Source organism: Eumetopias jubatus, unplaced genomic scaffold (genome assembly GCF_037043125.1).
Source record: "Eumetopias jubatus isolate StellerSeaLion01/CBP00866 unplaced genomic scaffold, mEumJub1_p1.0 scaffold_9, whole genome shotgun sequence".
NCBI classification, from domain to species: domain Eukaryota; kingdom Metazoa; phylum Chordata; class Mammalia; order Carnivora; family Otariidae; genus Eumetopias; species Eumetopias jubatus.
The window spans coordinates 49,933,157-49,960,305 of NW_028274815.1; the positions used below are offsets into that span (position 1 = coordinate 49,933,157).

The 27,149-nt window shown below is 43.6% G+C and overlaps 1 protein-coding gene across 3 annotated transcripts in view; it reads right to left on the reverse strand.

Moving 5' to 3' along the window:
• Positions 1-14,028: 14,028 nt before the first annotated feature.
• ALMS1 (ALMS1 centrosome and basal body associated protein) overlaps positions 14,029-27,149 on the reverse strand; it is a 208,625-nt gene continuing 195,504 nt past the window's right edge. For 2 of the 3 annotated variants that reach the window (XM_088026459.1, XM_028116263.2), the window contains 7 exons: positions 23,503-23,623; positions 21,175-21,378; positions 20,656-20,882; positions 19,763-19,946; positions 18,770-18,833; positions 15,253-15,352; positions 14,029-14,182 (listed from right to left, as the gene is read on the reverse strand). In XM_088026459.1, coding sequence (XP_087882585.1) covers positions 14,138-14,182; positions 15,253-15,352; positions 18,770-18,833; positions 19,763-19,946; positions 20,656-20,882; positions 21,175-21,378; positions 23,503-23,623 — 945 coding nt within the window. In that variant the 3' untranslated portion in view covers positions 14,029-14,137. Of the gene's footprint in view, positions 14,183-15,252; positions 15,553-18,769; positions 18,834-19,762; positions 19,947-20,655; positions 20,883-21,174; positions 21,379-23,502; positions 23,624-27,149 lie in introns of those variants that run through there. The other variant, XM_088026458.1, reaches the window with a different exon arrangement.

The following is a 27,149-nucleotide window of genomic DNA, read 5'->3' on the forward strand; positions in this document are numbered from 1 at the left end:
TAGATTTTGGATACTAGCCCTTTATCTGATATGTCATTTGCAAATATCTTCTCCCATTCTGTCGGTTGTCTTTTGGTTTTGTGGACTGTTTCTTTTGCTGTGCGAAAGCTTTTTATCTTGATGAAGTCCCCATAGTTCATTTTTGCCCTTACTTCCCTTGCCTTTTGGCCATGTTTCTAGGAAGAAGTTGCTGCGGCTGAGGTCGAAGAGGTTGCTGTCTGTGTTCTCCTTTAGGATTTGGATGGACTCCTGTCTCACGTTTAGGTCTTTCAACCATTTGGAGTCTATTTTTGTGTGTGGTGTAAGGAAATGGTCCAGTTTCATTCTTCTGTATGTGGCTGTCCAATTTTCCCAACACCATTTGTTGAAAAGACTGTCTTTTTTCCACTGGACATTCTTTCCTGCTTTGTCAAAGATTAGTTGACCATAGAGTCGAGGGCCCATTTCTGGGCTCTCTATTCTGTTCCATCGATCTATGTGTCTGTTTTTGTGCCAGTACCATACTGTCTTGATGATGATAGCTTTGTAATAGAACTGGAAGTCCGGAATTGTGTTGCCACCAGCTTTGCTTTTCTTTTTCAACATTCCTCTGGCTATTCGGGGTCTTTTCTGGTTCCATACAAATTTTAGGATTATTTGTTCCATTTCTTTGAAAAAAGTGGATGGTATTTTGATGGGGATTGCATTGAATGTGTAGATTGCTCTAGGTAGCATTGACATCTTCACAATATTTGTTCTTCCAATCCATGAGCGTGGAACGTTTTTCCATTTCTTTGTGTCTTCCTCAACTTCTTTCATGAGTATTCTATAGTTTTCTGAGTATAGATCCTTTGCCTCTTTGGTTAGATTTATTCCTAGGTATCTTATGGTTTTGGGTGCAATTGTAAATGGGATCGACTCCTTAATTTCTCTTTCTTCTGTCTTGTTGGTGTATAGGAATGCCACTGATTTCTGTGCATTGATTTTATATCCTGCCACTTTACTGAATTCCTGTATGAGTTCTAGCAGTTTTGGGGTGGAGTCTTTTGGGTTTTCCACATAAAGTATCATATCATCTGCAAACATGAGAATTTGACTTGTCGATTTGGATGCCTTTTATTTCTTTTTTGTTGTCTGATTGCTCTGGCTAGGACTTCCAATACTATGTTGAATAGCAGTGGTGATAGTGGACATCCCTGCCACGTTCCTGACCTTAGGGGAAAAGCTCTCAGTTTTTCCTCATTGAGAATGATATTCGCTGTAGGTTTTTCATAGATGGCTTTTATGATATTGAGTTATGTACCCTCTATCCCTATACTCTGAAGAGTTTTCTTTTTTTTTTAAGATTTTATTTATTTATTTGACATAGCAAGAGAGAGCACAAGCAGGAAGAGCAGCAGAGGGTGAAACAGGCTCCCTGCTGAACAGGGAGCCCAATGCGGGACTCGATCCCAGGACTCTGGGATCATGACCTGAGCGGAAGACAGACGCTTAACTGACTGAGCCACCCAGGCGTCCCATACTCTGAAGAGTTTTGATCAAGAAAGGATGCTGTACTTTGTCAAATGCTTTTTCTGCATCTTTTGAGAGGATCCTATGATTCTTGTTCTTTCTTTTGTTAATGTATTGTATCACATTGATTGATTTGCGGATGTTGAACCAACCTTGCAGCCCAGGGATAAATCCCACTTGGTGGTGGTGAATAATCCTTTTAATGTACTGTTGGATCCTATTGGCTAGTATTTTGGTGAGAATTTTTGCATCCATGTTCATCAAGGATATTGGTCTGTAATTCTCCTTTTTCATGGGGTGTTTGTCTGGTTTTGGGATCAAGGTAATTGTGGCCTCATGAAATGAGTTTGGAAGTTTTCCTTCCATTTCTATTTTTTGGAACAGTTTCAGAAGAATAGGTATTAATTCTTTAAATGTTTGGCAGAATTCCCCTGGGAAGCCATCTGGCCCTGGGGTTTTGTTTGTTGGGAGATTTTTGATGACTGCTTCAATTTCCTTCGTGGTTACAGGTCTGTTCATGTTTTCTATTTCTTCCTGGTTCAATTTTGGTAGTTGATACATCTCTAGGACTGCATCCATTTCTTCCAGGTTATCTAATTTGCTGGCATAGAGTTGCTCATAATATGTTCTTATAATTGTTTGTATTTCTTTGGTGTTGGTTGTGATCTCTCCTCTTTCATTCACGATTTTGTTGATTTGGGTCATTTCTCTTTTCTTTTTGATAAGTCTGGCCAGGGGTTTATCAATCTTGTTAATTCTTTCGAAGAACCAGCTCCTAGTTTCGTTGATCTGTTCTACTTCTTTTGGTTTCTATTTCATTGATTTCTGCTCTGATCTTTATTATAATTTCTCTTCTCCTGCTGGGTTTAGGCTTCATTTGCTGTTTTTTCTCTAGCTCCTTTAGGTGTAGGGTTAGGTTATGTATTTGAGACTTTTCTTGTTTCTTGAGAAAGGCTTGTATTGCTATATCCTTTCCTCTTAGGACTGCCTTTGCTGCGTCCCAAAGATTTTGAGCAGTTGTGTTTTCATTTTCATTGGTTTCCATGAATTTTTTAAAATTGTTCTTTAATTTCCTGGTTGACCCATTCATTCTTTAGTAGGATGCTCTTTAGCCTCCATGTATTTGAGTTCTTCCCAACTTTCCTCTTGTGATTGAGTTCAATTTCAAAGCGTTGTGGTCTGAAAATATGCAGGGAATGATCCCAATCTTTTGGTACCAGTTGATACCTGATTTGTGACCTAGGATGTGATCTATTCTGGAGAATGCTCCATGGGCACTAGAGAAGAATGTGTATTCCATTGCTTTGGGATGCAATGTTCTGAATATGTCTGACACATTTGGTCCAGTGTGTCATTTAAAGTCTTTATTTCCTTGTTGATCTTTTGCTTAGATGATCTGTCCATTTCAATGAGGGGGGTGTTAAAGTCCCCCACTATTATTGTATTGTTGTCAAAGTATTTCTTTGCTTTTGTTTTTAATTGGCTTATATAATTGGCTGCTCCCATGTTAGGGGCATAGATATTTACAACTGTTAGATCTTCTCTTTGGATAGACCCTTTAAGTAGGATATAGTGTCCTTCCTCATCTCTTATTACAGTCTTTTGTTTAAAATCTAATTTGTCTGATATAAGGATTGCCACCCCAGCTTTCTTTTGGTGTCCATTAGCATGGTAAATGGTTTTCCACCCCCCTCACTTTCAATCTGGGGGTGTCTTTGGGTCTAAAATGAGTCTCTTGCAGACAGCATATCGATGGGTCTTGTTTTTTAATCCAATCTGATAGCCTGTGTCTTTTGATTGGGGCATTTAGCCCATTTACATTCAGGGCAACTATTGAAAGATATGAATTTAGTGCCATTGTATTGCCTATAAGGTGACTGTTACTGTATATTGTCTGTGTTCCTTTCTGGTCTATGTTGCTTTTATGCTCTCTCTTTGCTTAGAGGACCCCCTTCAATATTTCTTGTAGGGCTGGTTTCGTGTTTGCAAATTCCCTTAGTTTTTGTTTGTCCTGGAAGCTTTTTATGTCTCCTTCTATCAGTGACAGCCTAGCTGGATATAGTATTCTTGGCTGTATATTTTTCTCGTTTAGTGCTCTGAAGATATCATGCCAGTCCTTTCTGGCTTGCCAGGTCTCTGTGGATAGGTCTGTTGCCAATCTAATGTTTCTACCATTGTAGGTTACAGATCTCTTCTCCTGAGCTGCTTTCAGGATTTTCTCTTTGTCTCTGAGACTCATAAGTTTACTAGTAGATGTCGGGGTGTTGATCTATTTTTATTGATTTTGAAAGGGGTTCTATGTGCCTCCTGGATTTTGATGCCTCTTTCCTTCCCCAAATTAGGGAAGTTCTCTGCTATAATTTGCTCCAATATACCTTCTGCCCCCCTCTCTCTTCTTCTTCTGGGATCCCAATTATTCTAATGTTGTTTCGTCTTATGGTATCACTTATCTCTCGAATTCTGCCCTCGTGATCCTGTAGTTGTTTACCTCTCTTTTTCTCAGCCTCTTTATTTTCCATCATTTGGTCTTCTATATCACTGATTCTCTCTTCTGCCTCATTTATCCTAGCAGTTAGTGCCCTCATTTTTTATTGCACCTCATTAATAGCCTTTTTGATTTCGACTTGGTTAGATTTTAGTTCTTTTATTTCTCCAGAAAGTGTTTCTCTAATAACTTCCATGGTTTTTTCAAGCCCAGCTAGTATCTTTAAAATCATGATTCTGAACTCTAGGTCCGACACCGTACTAATATCCATATTGAGTAGGTCCCTGGCAGACGGTACTACCTCTTGTTCTTTTTGTTGGTGATTTTTTTCTGTCTTGTCATTTTGTCCAGAGGAGAATAGATGAATGAGAGAACAAAATGCTAATAGGGTAACAACGTCCCCAGAAGATATACTCTAAACAAATCAGAAAAGACCTGAAGCTGGAGGAAAAGAAAGGGAAAGAAAGAAAAAAGAAAGCGGAAAAAAAAAAGAAAAAGAAAAAGATAAAAACAAAAACCGAACAAAACAAAACAAAACAAGAATATGATCAAATATGATCAGGGTGGTGCATAGATAAGTGACACACACTAGATTTTGGGTGTATTTTGGTGTGTTAGAAGAAAGTGCCTCCCAAAATTTTAAAGAACGAAAAACTTATATATGGACAAAAATAAGGGTTGATATGATGAAGGGATGGAATATGACTGTAAAGATGAAAATTATAAAAAATTTTATAAAAGGAATTGATAAGTTGTTTGAAAAAAGAAAGAAGAGGATTTTAAAAAAAAGAAAAAAAACGGGAGAGACTGTGATCAGGCAGGAGACTAGAACAAAGCCATACACTAGAGATTTAGGGTATATTTTGATCTGTTAGAAGAAACTGTATCTCAAAATTTTAAAGAGAGAACAACTTATATATATATATGCCAAAAATAAGGGTAACTACTATGAAGGGATAGAATATGACTCTAAAAATGAAAAATAAAAATGTTTTTTTAAAAATGGATTGATAAGATGTTGGTTGAAAAAGGGAAAAAGAAACATAAAAAAAAACAGCTAAAAAAATATTAACTTTGAAAAACGAATGAATCATGGTAAAAAGGCCATGAATTCTATGTGCAGTATTACCCTAGTGCTGGAGTTCTCCCGTTCTCCTTGATCGGTAAACTCGGTCTTGGCTTGCTGGCTGTTCGTGCTGATCTTCTGGGGGAGGGGCCTGTTGCGGTGGTTCCCAAATGTCTTTGCCGGAGGTGGAATCGCCCCGCCCTTGTCAGTCCCGGCTAAGCAATCTGCTCGGGTTTGCTCTCAGGAGCTTTTGTTCCCTGCAGGCTTTCCGTACAGCTTTGGAGGACGAGAGTGAAAACAGCGGCCTCCCAATCTCCGCCCCAGAGGAGCTGAGAACTCGGGGCCCCGCTCCTCAGTGTGCCCCCAGAGAAAAGCAGTCACTTCCGTGTCCCCGGTCTCCGGCCGCACTCCGTGCTCACCCGGCCTGTGACCGAGCGTTTCTATCTCTGGCACCCGACCCCGTGTGTAGTCTCCAAACCTAGCAGATCCCTGCGGTGCGCTCCCGCGCCGCTCCTCCCGGGGGAGGAAGGGGAGTCTCCCCAGCTCTGCCGCTTGTTGGGTCCCTGCTGGAGGAGCAGTGGCTCGACTGGGCCGCGGATCACAGTTTATGGCAACCCCAAGCTGAGAGCCCACGCCTCGGCTCCGTCTCTGCAGCCGGCTTCCCTGCTCCGACACCCGGGAGCTCTGGCGCACTCAGGCACCCCCGGTCTTTCTGTGACCCCGAGGGTCCTGAGACCACACTGTCCCGCGAGGGTTCCACCCCCTGCTTAGCCACTAGAGCGACGTCCCTCAGCGGAACCGGCTTCTAAAAGGTCCGATTTTGTGCTCCGCGGCTCTACCACTTGCCAGAAGCGGCCGCCGGAGGCCCCCTCCCCCGCCGTCTATCCTCCCGAATATCGCCTCGGATTCACTTCTCCGCACGTCCTACCTTCCAGTAAGTGGTCGCTTCTCTGTTCAGAGAGTTGTTGCTATTCTTTTCTTCGATCTCCTGTTGAGTTCGTAGGTGTTCAGAATGGTTTGATCCCTACCCAGCTGAATTCCTGGGACCAGACGAAATCCAGGTCTCCCGCTCCTCCGCCATCTTGCTCCGCCCCCTGTGATTATCTCTGCAAAGGCGGCCGCAGTGGAAGATCCCGGCTTCTGGGAATCAGGGCGTAGCACTCCCTCTGCCTCTGGTCGTGCTCGCAGGAACCTGGGCCCAGCCTCTTTAGTGAGAGGAGCTGAAGTCACACGGCAAGGGGTGCCGAGACAGAGATGGAGAAGAATCCTGGGAGAAGGGCTAGGGCCCACAATGCCATCAGCCTGCTTTGGCCCCCAACCCACCGTCTCCACTGAAAGGGAAGGAGGCAGCCCGGGACAGGGAGTGGGATTTTAACACGGGCTAGACTGAGAAGTGATGCAGCCCCCACCCCACTGGCCAGGCCCCAGTCACATGGCCCTAATACGCCTGAAGGGAGGCTGAGAATGTGTGTGTCCGGGAAGAGGAAATGGGATTGGTGAGTTTCCCAGACCTGCCACGCCTGGGACCCTGCCTCTTGTCCCCAAGTGCTCAGAGATTCCAGATTTTTACAGCAGCCTCAGGCCTGACCCTTTTGTCCCTAAGCCTCTGATACAGAGGCAAAGTGGTGTGTGCCCCACTGTGCACCTTGTCCAGCTAGGTCATCACTGGCACCGGGTCTCCTGACCCAGAGGCTGAGTCCCAGGATCCAGTGAGTCCCCTGGACCCAGGAAGCCCAGGCAGCCTTTCAGTCTGGGTCTTGTGACATACTCCCATCCTGGCAGTATGCCCGCTCATAGCTTATCCCTTGTGAAGGGTCAGTCAGGTCACAAACCAGGCCCGAATCTGCCAACTGGCATTGCCACAGGGACATTTCCCCTAAATGGGGACTTTGATCAAATGAAATGTTTAACAAAACATTCGTGTTTTGTTACCCAAGACCATGGGCCTGAACTATGCCTCGCTCCATTGGGTCTCTTTTCTCCCTAGCCTCGGATGACCCACGGCCCCTTCTGCCAGGCATTCTACCTCCTCCACGCCTGCAGCCTTTGCACCTTCCCTGCGTGCTCCTCAGAAGACTGGACCATCTAAATCTCCTGTTACACTGTGCCCCCAACTTCCACCCCCAGTTTTAAATCAAGCTCCTGGTACCTCCCAGCTCCAGCTTCTAGTTAATGGCAGGGGCTTAGGCCCAGCCTCTCTGAGAAGTAGAGGAAGAGGAGGTTCCCACCAGCTGTCCTCGGCCTACCAGGCCACCCCTCAGGAGGAATTCCCAAGTGGGCATCAGCTGGTGCTAGAGATGAGGGAGGCCCACAGTGGTCCCAATGCTTTGAGAGTTTTCTTAAGTGACAATTAATTGGTATTGCTAATCCCACGTAGATGTGGTCCATGCCCTCCAGGGGCTAACAGGCCAGAGGGGGCTGAGAAACCAAGGAGGCAGCAAGGGGTGATATATTGTCATAAGTGTGGAGATGGTGGGAGTACTGGACAAAGAACATCAAAAGAGCACCCCGCTGACTAGTGGACGGCTTCCCATGAGCCTCTGGCCCCACCTCAGGCAGAGGAAGTCAGTGGACCCCACTGCTCCCTATTGCCTGATCCACAGAGGGTGCTCTAACAGCCAGGGACAGAGGCCAGGCCTGTCCTGGATGCTACTCCTTTGCTCATATCCTCCAGACCAAATCCACACTCTTGATCAGTGGAGTTTGAAGCAGTGCTTCCCTGCAGAGTTCAGGAAAGGGGCCCAAGGCCAGACAAGTGAATGTGTTTGTGTTGGTGAATTGGAGGGAGGGTATTTAGGTCAAGATAGTGGGCTAAGGATAACGGGGAGTTAAACCAGAGCTTCAGACCATGCACCAGGTATGAGAGATAAGAGGTAAGATCTGAGACCGAAATGTGGTAATTCCAAAGGAGGTGACCAAGACAGTTTAGGGGGTTACCAGGGGTGTTGGGGGGGAGGAGAAATGGAGAGTGATGGCTGCAGGTTTTCTTTTGGGGCAATGGAAATGTTTCAAGTCCTGATATAGGTGGTGGTTTCACAACATTGTGAATGTACTAAATGCCACCGAAGGGTACACTTTAAAACTGTTAACTTTATGTTATATGAAATTCACCGGTAAAAAGTTTTTAGAGATAAAAAAGGAAGAGCTCAGATGGCTCTAAAACCCAAAGGGAGGATACAAAAGGTTGGAGACAGCAGAGATGGTGAGAAATTGTTATGGGAGTTACAGCTGGCCATGAGTCTGCCCCAGCCAAGCAAAGGATGGGCGAGGTGCCACCTTCAACCCCAAGGCCACTGATAGAGAAGTCTTGAGGACACCTACGTACACTTCTGTGGAGCAAGAGCTGATGGTTGACGCTTTCCTGGGAATCTGAGTCACAGTCAGTGCCTGTGGGCCCGGAACTCTGGCAGAGGTGGGATGTTGTTGGCTTTGTGTGTGTGTTTGAGAGAAGGGGGTGGAATTGGAAGAGAAAGTGCTTTTCCTGAACTGGGCTTGGGGAATGCAGACAGGCGAGGTGGTGGCTTGCAGGGAATGGCAAAGTGCAGCTCTGTGACTTGTGCAAGGACCCCTTTGGGCAAGTGTAGGGGACTGATAGTTTTCCAGAAAGTAAGAAGGAGGGAGGGTGTGGTCCAAGATAATTTTAGAAGTCAGTGACTTGGACCCAGCTCTAAAAAACCCTAGAATACTGACTCCAAACTTCCTTTTTACCTTTCTTCCGCTAATAAGTAATTTGTTCAATTTCAAAGATGAGGTTTTATTCTGAACTTGGTAAAATTTTAAGAACACCCAGTTTCCTTTTATGTAACAGTGTGCTGGTTAAACTAGGGTAAGCTTGTTTTGGTTTTGCCTGCGGGCACATGCCTCTTCCGTCTGGCACACGTGTGTGCGCGTGTAAGTGGGTACCTGCAGGAAGGTCTATGCTCCCTCGCTCTGCCGTGCCTCTTCTTCCTCCTCCTCACATTTTTAATATTGTGATAACATATACATTACATAAAATTGACCATATTAACAAATTTTAAATGTATAGTTCAGTAGCATTAACTACATTCAAAATGTTGTGCAACTATCATCACTATCTATTTCCCGAACTTTTTCAATACCCCAAAGAGAAACTCTGTACTCGTGAAGCAATAATCCCTCCTCACCCCCTCCTCCCAGCCTCCGGCAGCCACTATTCCACCTTTTTAGGAATTTGCCTACTCTAGGTATCTCGTTTAAGTGGAGTCATACAGTATTTGTCCTCTGTGTGTGGCTTATTTCACTTACCAATGTTTTTTAAGGTTCATCCGTATTGTAGAATATATCAGAATTTCATTACCTTTGGAAGGCTGAGTAATATGATATATTACACACTCACACATTTGGTTCATCCATTTATCTCTTGATGGACATTACGGCTGTTTCCACCTTTTGGGCAGAGTAAAATTTTTTTAAAAACCATTCAGAAAAAAATAAACATTTAAGATACAGTGGGAACATAGTGAATTTTTAATGGGGTGACATTATTAGGGAGGTTAACGAATAAATTTTCCATGTATCATAAACCAGGTGGTTACCTTCTGAACAAAATCAGTGTGAAAACGCTCAGCTCTATATCCTGGGGATAACCTAGTTTAGATTTTGCTAAATATGAGTCTTATTATACGAAGTTTATTTTAGGAACAACTATGCAGGAAATATGGACCAGGTGGCAGACCGGGGTTCTAAAGCTTGTGGTTGGGGTGCCTGAGTGGCTCAGTCAGTTAAGCGCCTGCCTTAGGCTCAGGTCATGATCCCAGGGTGCTGGGATAGAGCCTTGCATTGGGCTCCCTGCTCAGCGGGGAGTCTGCTTCTCCCTCTCCCTCTGCCACACCCCCTGCCTGTACTCTCTGGCTCTGTCAAATAAATAAATAAAATCTTAATTAAAAAAATAAAGCTAGCGGCTGACTGGGAAAGACAGCATCTACTTTGAGCATTAGAGGAAATTAAACAGGGGCACTGCCCCTGCGGGCCAAGCCACCTAGAGCTACGGCTAGAGAAAACTCATAGGGGAGAGCAGGACCTAAAGGTTCCTCTCTGCAGCCAACATCTCCCCTCTGGGGGCATTTTCACTCACTGGGGCGTGAACCAGAGGAGAGGGGCACCAGCTGTTTGACGCAGATGCCCAATGAGGTAGAGAAGTGCCCGAGGGAAAAAGTGAGAACCCTCATGGCATGTGGGTCTAGGGAACAGGAGGGCAGAGCGCCCTAAGAGGAGGCTGGGACAGAGCCCAGATCCTACCCAAGCCTGGGAGGGGTCAGGGGAGCGAGGTTAGGCAGGACAGTGGGTGCCAGCAGAGCTCTCTCCGTGGGGCATTCTGAGAAGTGGGAGGGGAGGAGGAGTGGGGTCTGTCCTCTGTTGGGTGCGACATGGGGGAGGGGCCCTTTCCCCCAACCACTGAAGGCATGGAGTCTGGATCCTTGATGATGTTGGATAACCTGGGGAATCTTTGAACTTGAGCTCCAGTTGGATATGAGGGACTCCAGAGTGGGCATGGGAAGCTGAACTGTGGCTGACACCTGCCTGGTGAGGGGAGGATGGTAAACAGGACAAAGCCGCTGGGGGCTGGGTGCTGCCCACCACACAGATTCCTATCTGGGAGGTCACCCTGTCTCTCCAGCTGCTCGCCTACACAGCATGCCCTTCGTTTTCTTTCTCATCGCATACTTTCAAACTGCTACCTTGTTTTCCTTTCAAATGATTTAAAGTGTATTTTGTCCTTACTGTTGACAGTATGTAGTTTGTCTATTGCATTGTTTTAGCTTAATTGATCTGCTCTTAGGCTTCCTGACCATTTTTATTTTCCCCCTTCTAAAATGTTATATGTATACTACCTTAATTTATAAACTCCTGGCTTCTAACAAAACTGAGATCGTGACCTGAGCTGAAATGAAGAGCTGGATGCTTAACTGAGACACCCAGGCGCCCCTATGGTGTCTTTTAATACAGAATTTTTACATTTCATTAATTGAATTTATCAATCTTTTTCTTTATGGTTTGTGCTTTGTTCCTTAGACATTTTTTCTTTAGAGACACTTTCCTATATTTACTTCTAAATTTTTTGTTTTGCCCTTCACATTTCTTTAGTTTTGTTTTTATTTCTCTCAAAATTATGTATGTGCCCTGTTTTCAAGAGTCAGAGTTCTATAGATTTGTGATGTGTAAGAGCAGCTCCACACTTCCCTGTGCACACTCAACTTCCGTATCTTTAAAATGCTTTTAAAAAAATTCCAGTATAATTAACATAGTGTTATTAGTTTCAGGTGTATAATATAGTGATTCAACACTTCCATACCTTACCCAGTGCTCATCATAAGTGTACCCCTTAATCTCCATCACCTTCTTAACCCATCCCCCAACCCACCTCCCTTCTGGTAAACCTTAATTTGTTCTGTATAGTTACGAGACAGGTTCTTGGTTTCTTTTTTGTCTGTTTTCTTAAATTCCACATGAGTGAAATCATATGGTATTTTTCTTTTTCTTATTCAGCTTAGCCTTATACTTTAGATCCATCCATGTCATTGCAAGTGACAAGATTTCTTTTTTATGGCTGAGTAATATTCCACTGTGTGTGTCTGTGTATGTACCACATTGTCTTTATCCATTCATCTATTGATGGACATTTGGGTTGCTTCCATATCTTGGCTACTGTAAATAATGCTGCAATAAACGTAGGGGTGCATTTATCTTTTCGAATAAGTGTTTTCATATTCTCTAGGTAAATACCTACTAGTGGAATTACTGGATCATATGATAATTCTATTTTTAATTTTTTTGAGGAACCTCCATATTGTTTTCCAGAGTGGCTGCACCAGTTTGTATTCCCACCAACAGTGCAAGAGGGTTCTTTTTTCTCCACATCCTTGCGAACACTTGTTTCCTTTGTTTTTGATTTTAGCCATTCTGACATGTGTGAAGGGATATCTCATTGTGGTTTTGATTTGCATTTTCCTGATGATGACTGATGTTGAGCATCTTTTTATGTCATCTGTTGGCCATCTGGATGTCTTTGGAGAAATGCCTGTTCATGTCCTCTGCTGATTTTTAATTGCATTATTTGTGTGTGTGTGTGTGTGTGTGTGTGTGTGTGTGTGTGTGTTTGTATTGAGTTGTAAAACCCCTTATGGGATGTCATTTGCAAACATCTTCTCCCATCAGCAGGTTGTCTTTTTGTTTTGTTGTTTCCTTTGTTGTGCAGCTTTTAATTTTGATGTAGTCCCAATAGTTTACTTTTGCTTTTATTTCCTTTGCCTCAGACCTATCTAGAAAAATGCTGCTATGGCTGATGTTAGAGAAATTATTGCCTGTGCTCTCTTCTAGGATTTTTCAAGTTTCAGGTCTCACTTATTTCCATGTCTTTAAGGGACTTGTGTGGCTTCTTCCTAATCCTGTTTTAAGCTTGTCTGTGGACTACTTTTTGGGAGTCGAGGCCATGTCTACATCACACATGTGCATCCTTCCCACTCCCCAGCTTCCCAAAGAGATTAGACCACTGGTTGGGGAACATCAATATTCTGTGTTTATTTTAAGCTAAGCTACATAGTAAAACTATGATTGCTTATTCTTTTATGTAGATTTTTGTTTTCCTTGGAATTATCTTTTTTGGGGTTGTTGTTTAGTTTTCTTTTCTTTTTTTTCCTATATAGCTGTCACTTATTCAGCACCATTACGGTGCCTTAGAGAATCTATCAATTAGATCTCCCTGAAGTCTTTCCCAGAACCTCTGGCCTCCAATCTGGACTGATGACCCTCTGTGTGTCATTCAACAAACCCTTATTGAGTCAAACACATGCTACACATTGTGTTAGGCCTGGCAAAACAAAGGGATCAGGCAGGGGTGCCTGGCTGGCTCAGTCAGTGTCTGAGCCTTCTTCATAGCCTCCTTCTGGGTTAGGAAGGGAGCCTTGGCGGCACCCTCTGAGCTGTGCTTGGAGGCAGGGTCTGCTGTTTAACTTGGCCTCTGCGGAAACCTGCTGGGGAGGCAGCTGGTCCCTTACTATATTGCTGGGGCTTCCCTGAATTTTGAATGAGGCCGATTAGCACCTTCCCCCCCGCTCAACTCTGGGCTTTAGCTGTCATTCCAGGCTACAGGATTAATTAAATGCTTTACGTACATTATTAAGTTTATTAATTCATACTTTTCAGAAGTGGTTATCCGGGTTATAAAATGTTGGTTCCATTGTGTGATGATAAATGCTCTGAGGCTTCAATCTTGAAGAGAGGGTAGCCAGAGGAAAATCCACCAAAGGCTAGAGGGCCCTGGCAAGCTGGAATGAAGCTAAGAGAAGGCTCTCAACCCAAGGTGCCTGGTCTGCTGGGAGTGTCCGGGCATGCCCAACAGCAACTCTAACCAGACCCCATCTCCACAAAGCCCAAGGCCGAGCTGTCATCATGGCCTGCTGTGTTTGTAAAGAAAGGCCATACTTTGGGACGTCTGGGTGGCTCAGTTGATTAAACGTCTGCCTTTGGCTCAGGTCATGATCCCAGGACCCTAGAATCGAGTCCCATATCAGGCTCCTTGTTCAGCGGGGAGCCTGCTTCTCCCTCTGCCTGCAACTCCCCCTGCTTGTGCGTGCGCACTCTCTCTGACAAATAAATAAATAAAATCTTAAAGAAAAAAAAAGGCCATATTTCATTCCCACAGCCCATTTCCCTTGACTGATGCTTTTAGATAGAGGCTCCCCATACACCTCAGGAGAGACATCACATAGCTCCCTGAACATCTCCAGATGGTAAAGAAATGACCCTCTGCTGCTTGCTTTACTATGAATCAATCAGAAGTTATTTATTTTCTAAAAGTATAAAAACACATACAAAAAAGGGACTCACTCGTGGCTAGACTTCAGAAATGATATCATTGTGACAAACATTCCTGTGGGCAAGGCCGCTGTGGAGAAAGTATTGCTCCCAAACCATTAATAATCCTAATCACCACTCTGCCTCAGACTACTTACTTACTACTTCTAAATTAAACATAGACGAGGAGTTAAGTTTTATTAAACCAGACTCATAAAAGGATTGTGCTTCTTCAGGTTGATAAAATATAATTCCAAGACTGTGAGGAAAATAATCTTATATCAGTTCCAGGGAACTTTTCTCCCCAAGAGCTGATTGGTCACTTTCTGTGGAAGAAAAGAAAGACAGGAAAAAAGTTAGATATTCTTGCCATCAGAGGCAGGCAGCCAATCCTCACCCCAGACGTGTTGCTGAAGAGACCAGTGGGGTTCTACCCAAATCTTGTTTATTTTCCCTAGTTACAGAAACTATGGTAATTATGCAAAAAAATTCTTCCTGAAGTGTTTAGGAAAGATGATCTATATAGTCACTATCTATTATTTCTGTACAGATACGGATCACTTATGATCTGGATAGGCCCATCCATCCATCAGTTCAAACATACGAGCACAACAAGAGGCCTGGCCTGTGACGCTGACCCACTGGACAGGCCATGTGGCGCCTGGGGACCCCCTCCTCGAAGGGCCCGGCCCAGCCCAGCTCCAGGTGTGCTCCAGAAGCAGTTCTCCAATCCCACATCGGTCTGGTATAAACTTGTCTTTTGGATTCTGACTTTCAGAGTCCTCTGGTGGTGAAGTGAAGGGGTTGGGAAGGAAATGAGAACAGTGAAGGATATGGACCTTCAGGCATGGTAGCCTGCCTGGCTTCTCAAGGAATATACTGGTAGCAAGTTCCCTGGCCTCGGAGGGTCTGGGTCTTGCGGCACCACTGATTCCACTGGGCTACAGGCAGGAAATGGTGGTGGCTTTGAGGCTCTGAGTCCCCAAGCTGCCAACTCTTACGCTACACTCAGACACTTTCCAGTTTATTTTACAAGCTCTAGAGGTATTTGACTTACCAATAAGGGGCACAACACTACCATTTGGGACTCTAGAATGAAAATCCAACAGTTATGATAGATTTGGACGTTTCCACCATGACTCCTAAGTATAGAATTTGGTTTTGTTCCAAATGTATGCCTGGAAGGTGGCTTGTCTAGATTCACCTTTTAGATTTTTTTATTTGAAGTCTAGTCAAATGAAGGTGCCTTTATCTTCCAAATTTCAGCAGTGGTACAATGCATTATAAGCTTAAGTTTACTTCCCAGATATGGTTAATTCAAACAGGTCAGATGTGTTTCTCTCAATTTCTCTTTCCCCTGATAAACCTGATGGATCCTGCTCAAGGGCTGACTGACCTTCTTGAATAGCTGAGCTCGCAGCCGGTATGACTTATATTCCAGTCTCCTCTTCTCCTCGTCTCTCTTTCTCTGAACTTCTGGAAGCTGCTCATAAATCCTTAGGAATGGTGCCAGCAGGAAAACAAAAAGCAGTGAGGTTACCCAAACACAGAGGGACATGATCTCTTTTCCCCACGTCCCTAAGGTCTCCTGCTGTCAGGGCATTTAGATCTCAAACACGGCCTGGGGCCTCTGTCGTGGGTCTGCTTCCTGTTAGACGGATGGACACAAAGAACGCTGGCCTGGGGTGCTCATGATCTGGGAGGGCAGACAGATGAATAAAAACATTAAGAAATCCTGCTTATAGTGGTTACTTCTGAGAAAGGAGTGGGATAAATGGGTGGAGATAACAGCTTTTTACTCTATATGCAAAAATGGACAGTTTCAATACAAAATAATAGCATGTATTAATTAGTATATTTTTAAACACACAGAAAATAACAGAAAGAAAAGTACAATAATGGCCCTATGTACAAAATGCTACACAGAGCTCCAAGAAATGAAAGGTGGGTCTTACAGACAGGAGCAGAGGGGATGGGAGGAGAAGGGAGTATGGTAAGAAAGAGTCAAGGCCTCAAAGAGAGGCCTGCAGGGGGTCCTGCGGGAAGCAGATGAGATGAAGGTGACGTGGGCTGTGGAGGGCCTTGTAGCCATGTGAAAACCTTGGGCTCTGTCCTATCAAGGATTGGGTGCCACTGATTTTAAGTAGGGAGGAACATGATCAAACATGCATTTGATAAATATACTCTAATTGGAAATGATCTAAATTTCCCACAAAAGAAAAGTTAAACAGATTATGGAATATAATGGAATTATTACAAAGCATAAAAAAGATATTTCAAAGAATCTGAGAATTTTTAATGATATGGGAAAATGTCACAATATATATGTTGAGCAAAATAAAGCAGGCTACAAACCTGTATATATAGTATGATCAACAACTTGAGAAAAAGTAAGTGTGTGTGAATACAGGTCCCTGCAAAACCCCCACTCCTGCCAGAAACAGGACTAGTGTTAGTTCAGTTTAGATGGAAGGATGATCAGTGACATTTATTTTCTTCTCATTTTCTCTATATTTTCCAAAGCTTCTATAATTTGAAAAAAAAAATCATTGAAAATGACATAGAGGCTCTGTGGAAAATAAATGAGAAAAAAATAAAGAGCAGAACCAGGAAGAACAGCGTCCTCTGAGAGTGGGGGCCAGGCTGCACCAAGGTGGTGAGAGCAGGTTCCAGAGCAATCAAGAAGCCGAGTGTCCAGGATGTGCTAGCTGGCCCCATGTGTAGCGGGGGGTCACATGGCTAGAGGTGACTGCTCCCCAGCTCTCTAGCTGGATGAGGGGGTGGCCCAAGCAAGTGTGGGAGTAGAGAACGGGGAGGTCGGTTTTGGATATGGAGGAGATGATCACTAACTGAAAACACTACAGTGGAGGGCAGGAACGAGACCAAAGAGGAACATACCTACATTTTTTAAAAGTTGCTGTTCATGAAAACCACGTGTGATATCACCTCACACCTGTTAGAATGGTTATTTATTTATTTTTAAAGATTTATTTATTTATTTATTTATTTATTTGACAGAGAGTCAGGGAGAGAGGGAACACAAGCAGGGGGAGTGGGAGAGGGAGAAGCAGGCTTCCCGAGGAGCAGGGAGCCCATGCGGGGCTCGATCCCAGGACCCCGGGATCATGACCTGAGCTGAAGGCAGACGCTTAACGACTGAGCCACACAGGTGCCCCTGTTAGAATGGTTATTATTTAAAAAGCAAGAGAGGAGAGGCTGCTTCTCCCTCTCCCTCTGCCTCTGCTGCTTCCCCTGCTTGTGCTCTCTCTCTGTCAAATAAATAAAATCTTAAAAAAAAAAAAAAAAAAAAGCAAGAGATAACAAGTGTCCGTAAGGATGTAGAGAAAGGGGAACCCTCACGCACTGCTAGTTGGGAATGTAAATTGGTTCAGCCCCTGTGGGAAAACAGTGGAGGTTCCTCAAACAATTACAAATAGAACTACCATAAGTAACCTAAGTGTTCATCAACAGATGAATGGATAAAGAAAATATAATATATTATTATATTATCATTCAGTCATAAAAAAGAAGGAAATCTTTCCATTTGCAACAATGTGAATGGACTTTGAGGATATTATGCTAGGTGAAATAAGTCAGATAGAGAAAGGCAAAACTGTATGATCACACTTATATGTGGATTCTAAAAACATCAAACTCACTGAAATGGACAATAGAATGGTGGTTGCCAGGGGCGGGGGATGGGGATAACGAGATGTTGGCCAAAGGGCACAAAATTCCAGTTATAAGAGGAAAAAGTTCTGGGGATCTAAGGTCCAGCGTGGTGACTCTAGTTAGCAATACTGCAGTGTGTGCTTGAACTCTGCTAGACCTTTAATGTTCTCACCATAACAGTGAGAACACCCCCAGCACCCCACCAATACTACTACCACCAACAAAATGGTAATTATGTGAGGTAAAGGAGACGTTAACTAACCTTAGTGTGCTAAACATATTGCATATACATACATCAAATCATCCCATTGTGTATCTTAAACTTACACAATGTTATATGTCAATTAAATCCATGGGATTCTCATGACCGATACATGCATACTGCTAATTAATCGCTAATGCATGCAATGGCACAAAATTCAGCAAGGATAAAAAGGCAAAAAATTAGTCTCTGTCCTACTTCTATATGTTAGTCATTCAGTCCTTCTTCCCAAAGGCAAGTGCTATTACCGTTTCCTGGGGTATCCTTCCAGAGATATTCTATGCATATAAAAGTAAATGCATCTATATAGGCACAAATATGTTTTAAACACTGCACATGGTAGCAGTGCACACTGCTTGAAACTTGACTTTTTCTTTTTCTTTTTAAGATTTTATTTATTTGAGAGAGCAAGAGCACAAGCAAGCAGAGCGGCAGAGGGAGAAGGACAAGCAGACCCCCCGCTGAGCAGGAAGCCGACACGGGGGTCGATCCTAGGACCTGAGCCGAAGGCAGACGCTCAACCCACTGGGCCACCCAGGCGCCCCAAACTTGACTTTTTGTGAAGCTTCATATGTCTTAGTATTTCATTATTTCTCACTGTATTGCATAAATTCCTGGAAATGTGATTGTGTGGATAAAGGGTAATGCCCGAAATAAACACTTATTTCAAAATATTCATATCTTATATTTTAGGTATCTTTATTTATATTTAGGTTTCTAACAAAGAGAAGCCTGACTAAGGCATGCAAATTAGTGGGAATTCTTTGCATCTTTTTATCTGACTCATCCATACCACAATCTGCTATCTATTTTTCTTTCCTTTTTTAGTGCTATAAATAAGAAACTTCTTTCACAACTAATTTTCTCATAACGTTTTAACTTGAGCATAACGTCTTTATTCTAGGGGCAAGCCAGAGCTCCTGATCACTTGGTGGCCTTATTTATACTTTTATAATTACTCTTATTCTTTTGGCCTTACCGTTTAGACCTCTGAATCATTTCCTTCTTCCCAACAGGCCTGTTCTTTCGGGCATCCAGGAAGCCTAAGCATGAGAAGAAGGGGTTTTCAGTGGCTACTGTCTTAACAGGGAAGGGTGTGTCGCTCAAGAACTGTGAGGAGGAGCTGCTAGGACTTGGTGTCCCTACCTTGAGCTGACAGTACTAGGTGGTGAGCACTGCCCAAGACCAAGGCCAGGGTTAGACTATGGGGCCTGTGACAGCAGGCTCCTGAAGACACAACACGCTGCAGCACAGACCAGACAGTGTGAACAGAAACACTGGCCGGTTTACAGTAAGGCTGTGATGAAAGCAGTAGGTAGCACTTGGTAGTTTTCACAGCGTTCACATATTGTTTTATGGAGATCTTACACCTAGCGGAATTCTTAGGAGCACAGAATCTAAAGCGAGCCCATCAGGGTTCAAATCCCAGCTTAGCAGGTGTATGATCTTGGGCAAGGGACTTAAGCTCTCATTGTTTCTGTTTTCTCATCTGTAAAATAGGGATATTAAATAGCATCTGCCTCAGAGAGGTGTTCTAAGCACTGAACAAGAACCGTGCCTGGGCCAAACATGTAAAGGTTACATATTATTATTATTATTATCATCAATACCATTACCATCATCATCACTCTCACCACAACCACCACCACCCTATGAGGCAGGCAATCCTGGAACGTGCTCACAGACCCACAGCTGCCTTATGAATACACCATTCTCACCGCACACTCTGGTTTCTAAGATGCAGGGACAGGGCAGGAAGCCTTGGGCTTGTGTGGACCACGAGAGCACTGAGAGCCGCACGGGGCAGGTTCTGCTGCCCAGGGAGAGTGGAGTCTCAGCAAGAAGGCAGGCCCTTTCTGTCCCTGTGACTGGGATGGCACCGAGCAGCGCCCGCCCCCCCCCCCCCCCCCGGGTTGGGAAGCAGGCCGTGCCCTCTGCAGCCATGAGAGGCAAGTGAAGAGGCAGAGAGTACCTCTCTTCAGGAGCGGGCGCGTGGCGTCCCGGCAGCCCTGCCGCTCCCCCGCGGTGTCGAACAGGGCCTCCCGCTCACTCTGCAACATGTTCTGCAGCTTCCTCTCCTGGACTATTAGCTTCAGACGCTTTATTCGCTCCCCAGAGCGGGAGATGAAGTCAGGTCTGTGAAACTGAAGGGATTCCTGACGGGGGAAAAAAGGCCCCCCGACCTCACGTTAATGATGCAATCTGTTCTCCACGGGCTTGGAAAACAGCACTGGCCCCACCGTGGTTTGAAGAGCCTGTTTCTAGAGTTGCAGAAAATACCCAGAGTTGAAGAACAATCTAACAACTCTCTGTGGGGGAGAGCTCCAGGAGGAAAATCAAAGGGATCAAAGAATGCCTCCGGAGTAAGCCAAGAAGTAAGACTGTGGCAATTACAACTCGCCCAAATATCGATGGGCTAGAGCTCAGCCTACTGTGCTATTTTAAGTTTCCCTTCAAACAAACACATTATTAAATGACATTTCTTTCAGCGCCCAAGGTCCATATAAAGACGGGACTTTGTGCTATGCAGGAACAGGACTTATGTAAATGGAGGAACACGCATACGGCTGACACTCTCTGGAGCACTCCACGTGCAGGTATCCACGACCCCAGTGAGCAGCGTCACAACATCCTCCCTTCTCCTGCCTTGTCCCAGGTACAGAGGGCAACGCCCAATTTACAAGAGTTAACAGTGAGGCAGACTTTGATTGACGATGAGAGTGGGAACAGACGAACTGCGAAAGGGCTAGAAATGAGGGTTACGGGACTGTTCTTTGGAAGGCCTAGTCACAGTCTTAACTTCTTTGTATTTCCCCTTTTGACCTTCTTCAACACGCGGCTAAAATTAACTCAGGGTCACCACACCTGTAGGGTTGCTCTCACAAACGGCTTCAGTGGGTCTCTCCCTGGGCTTGCTAGTGACCCGTGGTTGTCCACGTGCTGTCCCTGCCGGTTCTGTTCCCGCAGCGGTTCCCTCCACGGTTTGGTGTTGGTTATTGGTGCAAACCAGCAGATACCAGGGCCATGATGCTTGGGCAGGTTTTCCTTAGGACCAGACTTCACATTTTCCACGGGAACAAACCATGAAACCCCTATGGGAAATATTTTTAAGAAAGAAAAAAGATTTTTCATTCTTCTCATCAAAGATGTGTGTAATATAGGCTCTCAGGGCACTCAGCTGTCAGAGGCCACCAGGATGCCCCGGAGTTTGCTAAACTGCAGGCATGACTGTAATTACAGTGCTAGATACTTTGAAAATGTGCCAAGGTAGTGCTCAGGGAAATGGGGTCAACATAGAGTCATTTAGAAATAAAGAATCTTAGCATTGCGAGAGACTTGAAATTCATTAGTTCTTTGGCTACAAAACTGGAATTAGAAACTGACCTTCACAGCAACTGTGTCTGTTCTTCCTTAACTTTTTGTCCCCAAGATAGCTGGCGAGAAGTCTTTTCTCTTCTATTTTTTCTTCTGACCAAGAAGTCACATCACTGTCCTCTTCTATTCTAGTCTCGCTAGAACTTGGAGTTGGGAAAGTCATTCCAACATCTCGAGTGTGTTTTCTGACACCGTTCACAATCTCCAAATTACCTGAGGAGAAAGATCCACAGATATCCTGGGAGTAGCACAGATATCCTGGGAGTAGCCTTGCGACTTAGTTAGCATGTGTATTCAATTCAGTAAATGAAAACTGTAAGCCTTCGAAAATGCAGGCTACTGCCTCCTCTGGGTGGTGTGGAGGGGTGTGAGACAGAGAGACAGAGGCAGGGAGGGAGAGAGAGGGAGGGAAGAAGAAAGAAAGAAGGTTTTTATTTCTAAGTCAATTTAGATATTAAAGGGAAAAAAACAACTAACATGGATTCAATGGGTAAAGGATTTCAGTTGTTTTTTTTTTTTTTTTTTTAAAGATTTTATTTATTGGGCGCCTGGGTGGCTCAGATGGTTAAGCATCTGCCTTCGGCTCAGGTCATGATCCAAGGGTCCTGGGATCGAGTCCCGCATCGGGCTCCCTGCTCCTTGGGAGCCTGCTTCTCCCTCTGCCTCTCTCTCTCTCTCTCTGTCTCTCATGAATAAATAAAATCTTTAAAAAAAAAAAGATTTTATTTATTTATTTGACAGAGAGAGAGACAGTAAGTAGGGGGAGTGGGAGACGGAGAAGCAGGATCCCTGCGGACTCGATCCCAGGACCCTGGGATCATGACCCAAGATGAGGGCAGATGCTTAACCAACTGAACCACCCAGGGGCCCCAGGATTTCAGTTCTGACCCCAAATGAGAAAGACAGTTAATGCTTATAGTCCTGGCAGTCACCCAGGTAAGGAAGAGGTTGACAGATACAAAGACAAGACCTAAGGGGGGGGGGGGAATCAAGGGCAACATTTATTTTTGTTACATAAAATCAAAAGATATAGAAAAACGTAAATGAAAAGCCTCCTTCACACTCCTGTTCTCCATTCATTCAGTTTGTAACCCCAGAATTTTTTGCACACATTCAAGCAGCTATCTTCTTTTATTTTTTAAAGTATTTTGCTTTTTCTTTTTAATTATCAATGTTGGAGATCCTGTCATATTAGTAGAGAGAGTTTCCTCACCCTGTGTTTCATTATATGGATGTATGATAATTTATTTAAGCATTTGGCTATTGATGGGTATCTTAAGTTGATTTAACTTTTAGTTATAATACAATGGAATATTACTCAGCCATCAGAAAGGATGACTACCCAACTTGTACATCAACATGGATGGGACTGGAGGAGATTACGCTAAGTGAAATAAGTCAAGCAGAAAAAGTCAATTATCATATGGTTTCACTTATTTGTGGAACATAAGGAACAGCATGGAGGACATTAGGGGAAGGAAAGGGAAAATGAAAGGGGGGAAACTGGAGGGGGAGACGAACCATGAGAGACTATGGACTCCAAGAAACAAACTGAAGGTTTTAGAGGGGAGGGTGGTGGGGGGATGGGTTAGCCTGGTGACGGCTATTAAGGAGGGCACGTATTGCATGGAGCACTGGGTGTTATATGAAAACAATCATGGAACACTACATCAAAAACTAATGATGTACTGTATGGTGACTAACATAATAAAATTAAATTAAAATTAATTTTGGCTATAATAAACACTACTTCAATGATTAATTCTGTACACTTGTCATTTTGCACATATGCACAACATATCTATAGGCTAAATTCCAAAAATAAAAGTGCCAGGTCAAAGTAATTTTGATTGAAACTGCCAAATTGCTTGTCTTAGGGATTGCATTTCCAGCCTGAATTATGAGAGCACCTACTTCTTTACACTTGTGCCCACAAACTTATTATCAGACCTAGATTTCTGCCAGTCTGATAGGTGAAAAATGGCATTTGAGTATAGTTTTTTTTTTTTTTTTAGAGAGGTTTACTTTTTTTTTTTTTTAAGACTTGTATTTATTTCTTTGACAGAGAGAGACACAGCGAGAGAGGGAACACAAGCAGGGGGAGTGGGAGAGGGAGAAGCAGGCTTCCTGCGGAGCAGGGAGCCCGATGTGGGGCTCGATCCCAGGACCCTGGGATCATGACCTGAGCCGAAGGCAGCCGCCCAACGACTGAGCCACCCAGGCGCCCCGCATTTGAGTATAGTTTTAATCTTCATTTTATTGTGAGGTTGAGTATCTTAACATATGTTAAAGATCTACTTGTATTTCAATGGAAATGTTTAAATTCAGGTAACTTACCTGCTTGTACGCTCTTGTTTAACATTTGTACATTTTGCTTGTTGCCAACGGTAGAGCTTGAGCTACAGAAACTACTGGTAGAAGATGAAACAGAATCAGAAGAAATCACATTGTTTGCCACCTGGAAAACCAAAAGAGACCCTGTTACTACCTGCAGTCAATGGCACAGTCACCTACAGGATAAGAAAACATATAAGCCACCAAAAGCTCTTTCTCATTTGATTCCAGTTGTTGAGATCAAGTTGCCAGAAAGCTTGTGACAATGGGAACATGTTCCCGCACTGTTTATAACAGGGAGGGGAAAGCTGCTGTGGTTGGATAACTGCCTGAGCTGTTTTAAGAAGGGAAGACATGTTGGCTAACTGAACATAATAAAAACAAACAAACAATGACTCTGAAAACTCAAAAAAATAAAAATAAAAAGAAGGGAAGACATCAAGACTGGGAATGTTCACAGCACTTGAAAAAACTCTGAAGAAGGTGTTAGCCAAAGATTAGGCTGGTGGGTCTTCAGAATGAAATTCTAAAATTTTGATGAGAGATAAAGAGGGCTAGGAATGACTAAAGAGGGTGGGGAGCTGCAGAGGGTGCTCTCCAGTAAGATCAGACTCAGATACTCATACACAGGTAAATACAAAGAGCTAAAAGACCCCATGAAAAGTCCCAAATGACTGGAGTATTGCAAAAATTATTAAAGAACCCAAAAAGGCCTTTATAATTATGTTCAGAGAAACTAGAGCAAAGAAGGGCAACTTCATGGATTGAAGTCGATGGTGGGATGTTAGTGAATGACAAAAAGATGACCAAAATGTATAAAACAGTGTTTCTTAAACTTGTTCATCACAACAGTCTCCTGGGGTAATGGGTCCTAATCCAGAACAATGAGGTAGTGTCTCTAGGGGAGGGGTCTGGGCATTTATATTTTTCATAAATGCCAGGTACTTACCTACTTAAGCAAGTTTGGTAAAGGTGAACTGAAGGCCAGGTTAGGAAAGGAAACTGAGAATGTCTGCTCCCTGAACTAATAAACTGTATTCCAGGGCCCTTAAGAAATTGAAACAGTTTCTTTTAGAAACTTGAAACAGAGGAGCAATGTTAGATATCTGGGGACAAGAAATGTTTTAATTTTCTTCAGCTCAGGTCATGATCCCAGGGTCCTGGGATCAAGTCGCACATCGGGCTCCCTGCTCAGCGGGGACCCTGCTTCTCCCTCTGCCTGCCACTCTCCCTGCTTGTGCGCTCTCTCTCTGACAAATAAATAAATAAAATCTTTAAAAAAAAAAAAAGAAATGTTTTAATTTTCATGGTGCGCCTTGGTGGCTGTCGTTGAGCGTCTGTCTTTGGCTCAGGTCATGGTCCCAGGGTCCTGGGATCGAGCCTCACATCACACTCCCTGCTCCGCGGGAAGCCTGCTTCTCCCTCTCCCACTCCCCCTGCTTGTGTTCCCTCTCTCACTGTGTCTCTCTCTGTCAAATAAATAAAATCTAAAAAAAAAAAGTTTTAATTTTCAAAAAGATAAGCTTGCAAACTGGTGGATTTAACAATGATGACATGTAAAATTCTAGAACGGATCACCAATTTAATAATTTGCAAGCATTTGGAGGTCAAAGAAAAGATGAGCACATTTCAGCTAGTGCTCAGGAAGACAGGCAGAATGAGCCCTGCCAGGTGAGCCTGTTTTTTTCTAGTAGATATGGTCACTAACTGGTAAGCCAAAAGAATGAGGAGTTGAGTACAATTAGGTTTCAATACAATGACAAAACTTGTCGTGACATATTTGAGGGCAAGATGGAGTTATGTGGGTTAAATGATAAAATAAGTTGGTTGAACCACTCTTACCCAAATGTTATTATTAACACAGAAAGGCTTTTAATGAATGTTTTCCTTGATTCAACAGCAAGTACTTACTAAGTACCATTCGCGTCCAGTTACTTGGTTAGCTCTGGCTATTCCTTCTTAACATTTTATATATCAGTGTCTTGGAGATAGGGGGAGTAGGTGATTTCTTGTATGATGCATATCTGAGAGGGCCTAAATGACTGTCAAGATCCAAAATAATAAACAGGAATGATGCCAAATCAAACAAGGGGTAATTGTAAAGCCCTACACATTGGGCAGGAGGAAGGGAGCCTGCTTCTCCCTCTGACCCTACCCCCTCTCGTGCTCTCTCTCACTCTCTCTCTCAAATAAAAGTTAAAAAAAAAAACACTTTGATACAGTAGAAAAAGCTCTGTGTCTGGAGTCGGAAGACATCCTCCCTTGACTAGCTGTCTCTACTCGAGAGCACTCTCTGTGTCAGTTTTCCCAGCTCAGTAAGGGAGCACCTGCATTTCTGAAAGTACAGAAGTGTTAGAAAGAACAAATGATTTAGGTCACAAACTGCAGAAAACTAACAAAAAACCAAGAGACTACTGTGATGTTAAAAAACCCAAAATGTATGAGGATAGAAAGGGTGGTGAGGAAGATAGGCCTGACTGGCAATATACTTATACCTCCTCTGCAGCTGTAAGAGGAGAAAGCTTGCTAGGTGCTGAAAGGGACTGACTTTCAGGCTAGATTGTTAAGTATAAAAAGCAAAGCTGTCAGGTTTGTGAGAAAAAGAAAATATATGCAGGTATTTGCTTTTTTATGGATAAAATACCTGTGCAAGAAAAGGACCCAGATTGGAAAGGAAGAAGTACAACTGTTTTTATTTGCAAATGACATGATCCTGTCCATAGAAAATACTAAGGAATCCATTAAAAGAAGTCTTAGAACTAGTAAATTTAGCCAGATTGCGGATATAAAATCAAGAAGATAAAAAAATATCAATTGTATTTTTTTTTTTAAGATTTTATTTATTTGCGAGCGAGAGGGAGGAGAGAGTACGTGCATGAGCAGGAGGTAGGGGTAGAGGGAGAAAGATTCCCCGCTGAGCATGGAGCCTGACTGACCCAGGACCCTGAGATCATGACCTGAGCCGAAAGCAAGAGTCAGATGCTTAACTGACTGAGCCACCCAGGTGCCCCCCCCAAAATCAATTGCATTTCTATATTCTAGCAATAAACAATCTGAAAATAAAATTAAGGCAACAATTCATAACAGCATCAAAAAGAATGAAATAATTAGGAATAAATTTAACAAGAGAAGTGCAAGGCTTGCACACTGAAAACTACAAAACACTGGTGGGAGAAATTAAAGATTTAAATAAATACTCAGACATTCCACGTACGTAATTTAAAAAATGGGCTTAAGGGGTGCCTGGGTGGCTCAGTCGGTTAAATGTCCGACTCTTGATTTCGGCTCAGGTCATATTTTCAAAAGTCCTGGGACTGATCCCCATGTCAGGCTCTGCGCTGGGCAGGGAGTCTGCTTAAGATTCTCTCTCTCCGTCTCCCTCTGAACCTACCCCCTGCTCTTAAAAAAAAAAAAAAAAAAAGTATGAATTCTATGGTATACGAATTATACTTCAAAGCTGTTTTAAAAATCTCTGTGAAGGGGCACCTGGGTGGCTCAGTCATTAAGCGTCTGCCTTCGGCTCAGGTCACAGTCCCAGGGTCCTGGGATCGAGCCCCACATCAGGCTCCCTGCTCGGTGGGAAGCTTGCTTCTCTCCCACTCCCCCTGCTTGTGTTCCCTCTCTTGCTATGTCTCTGTCAAATAAAATCT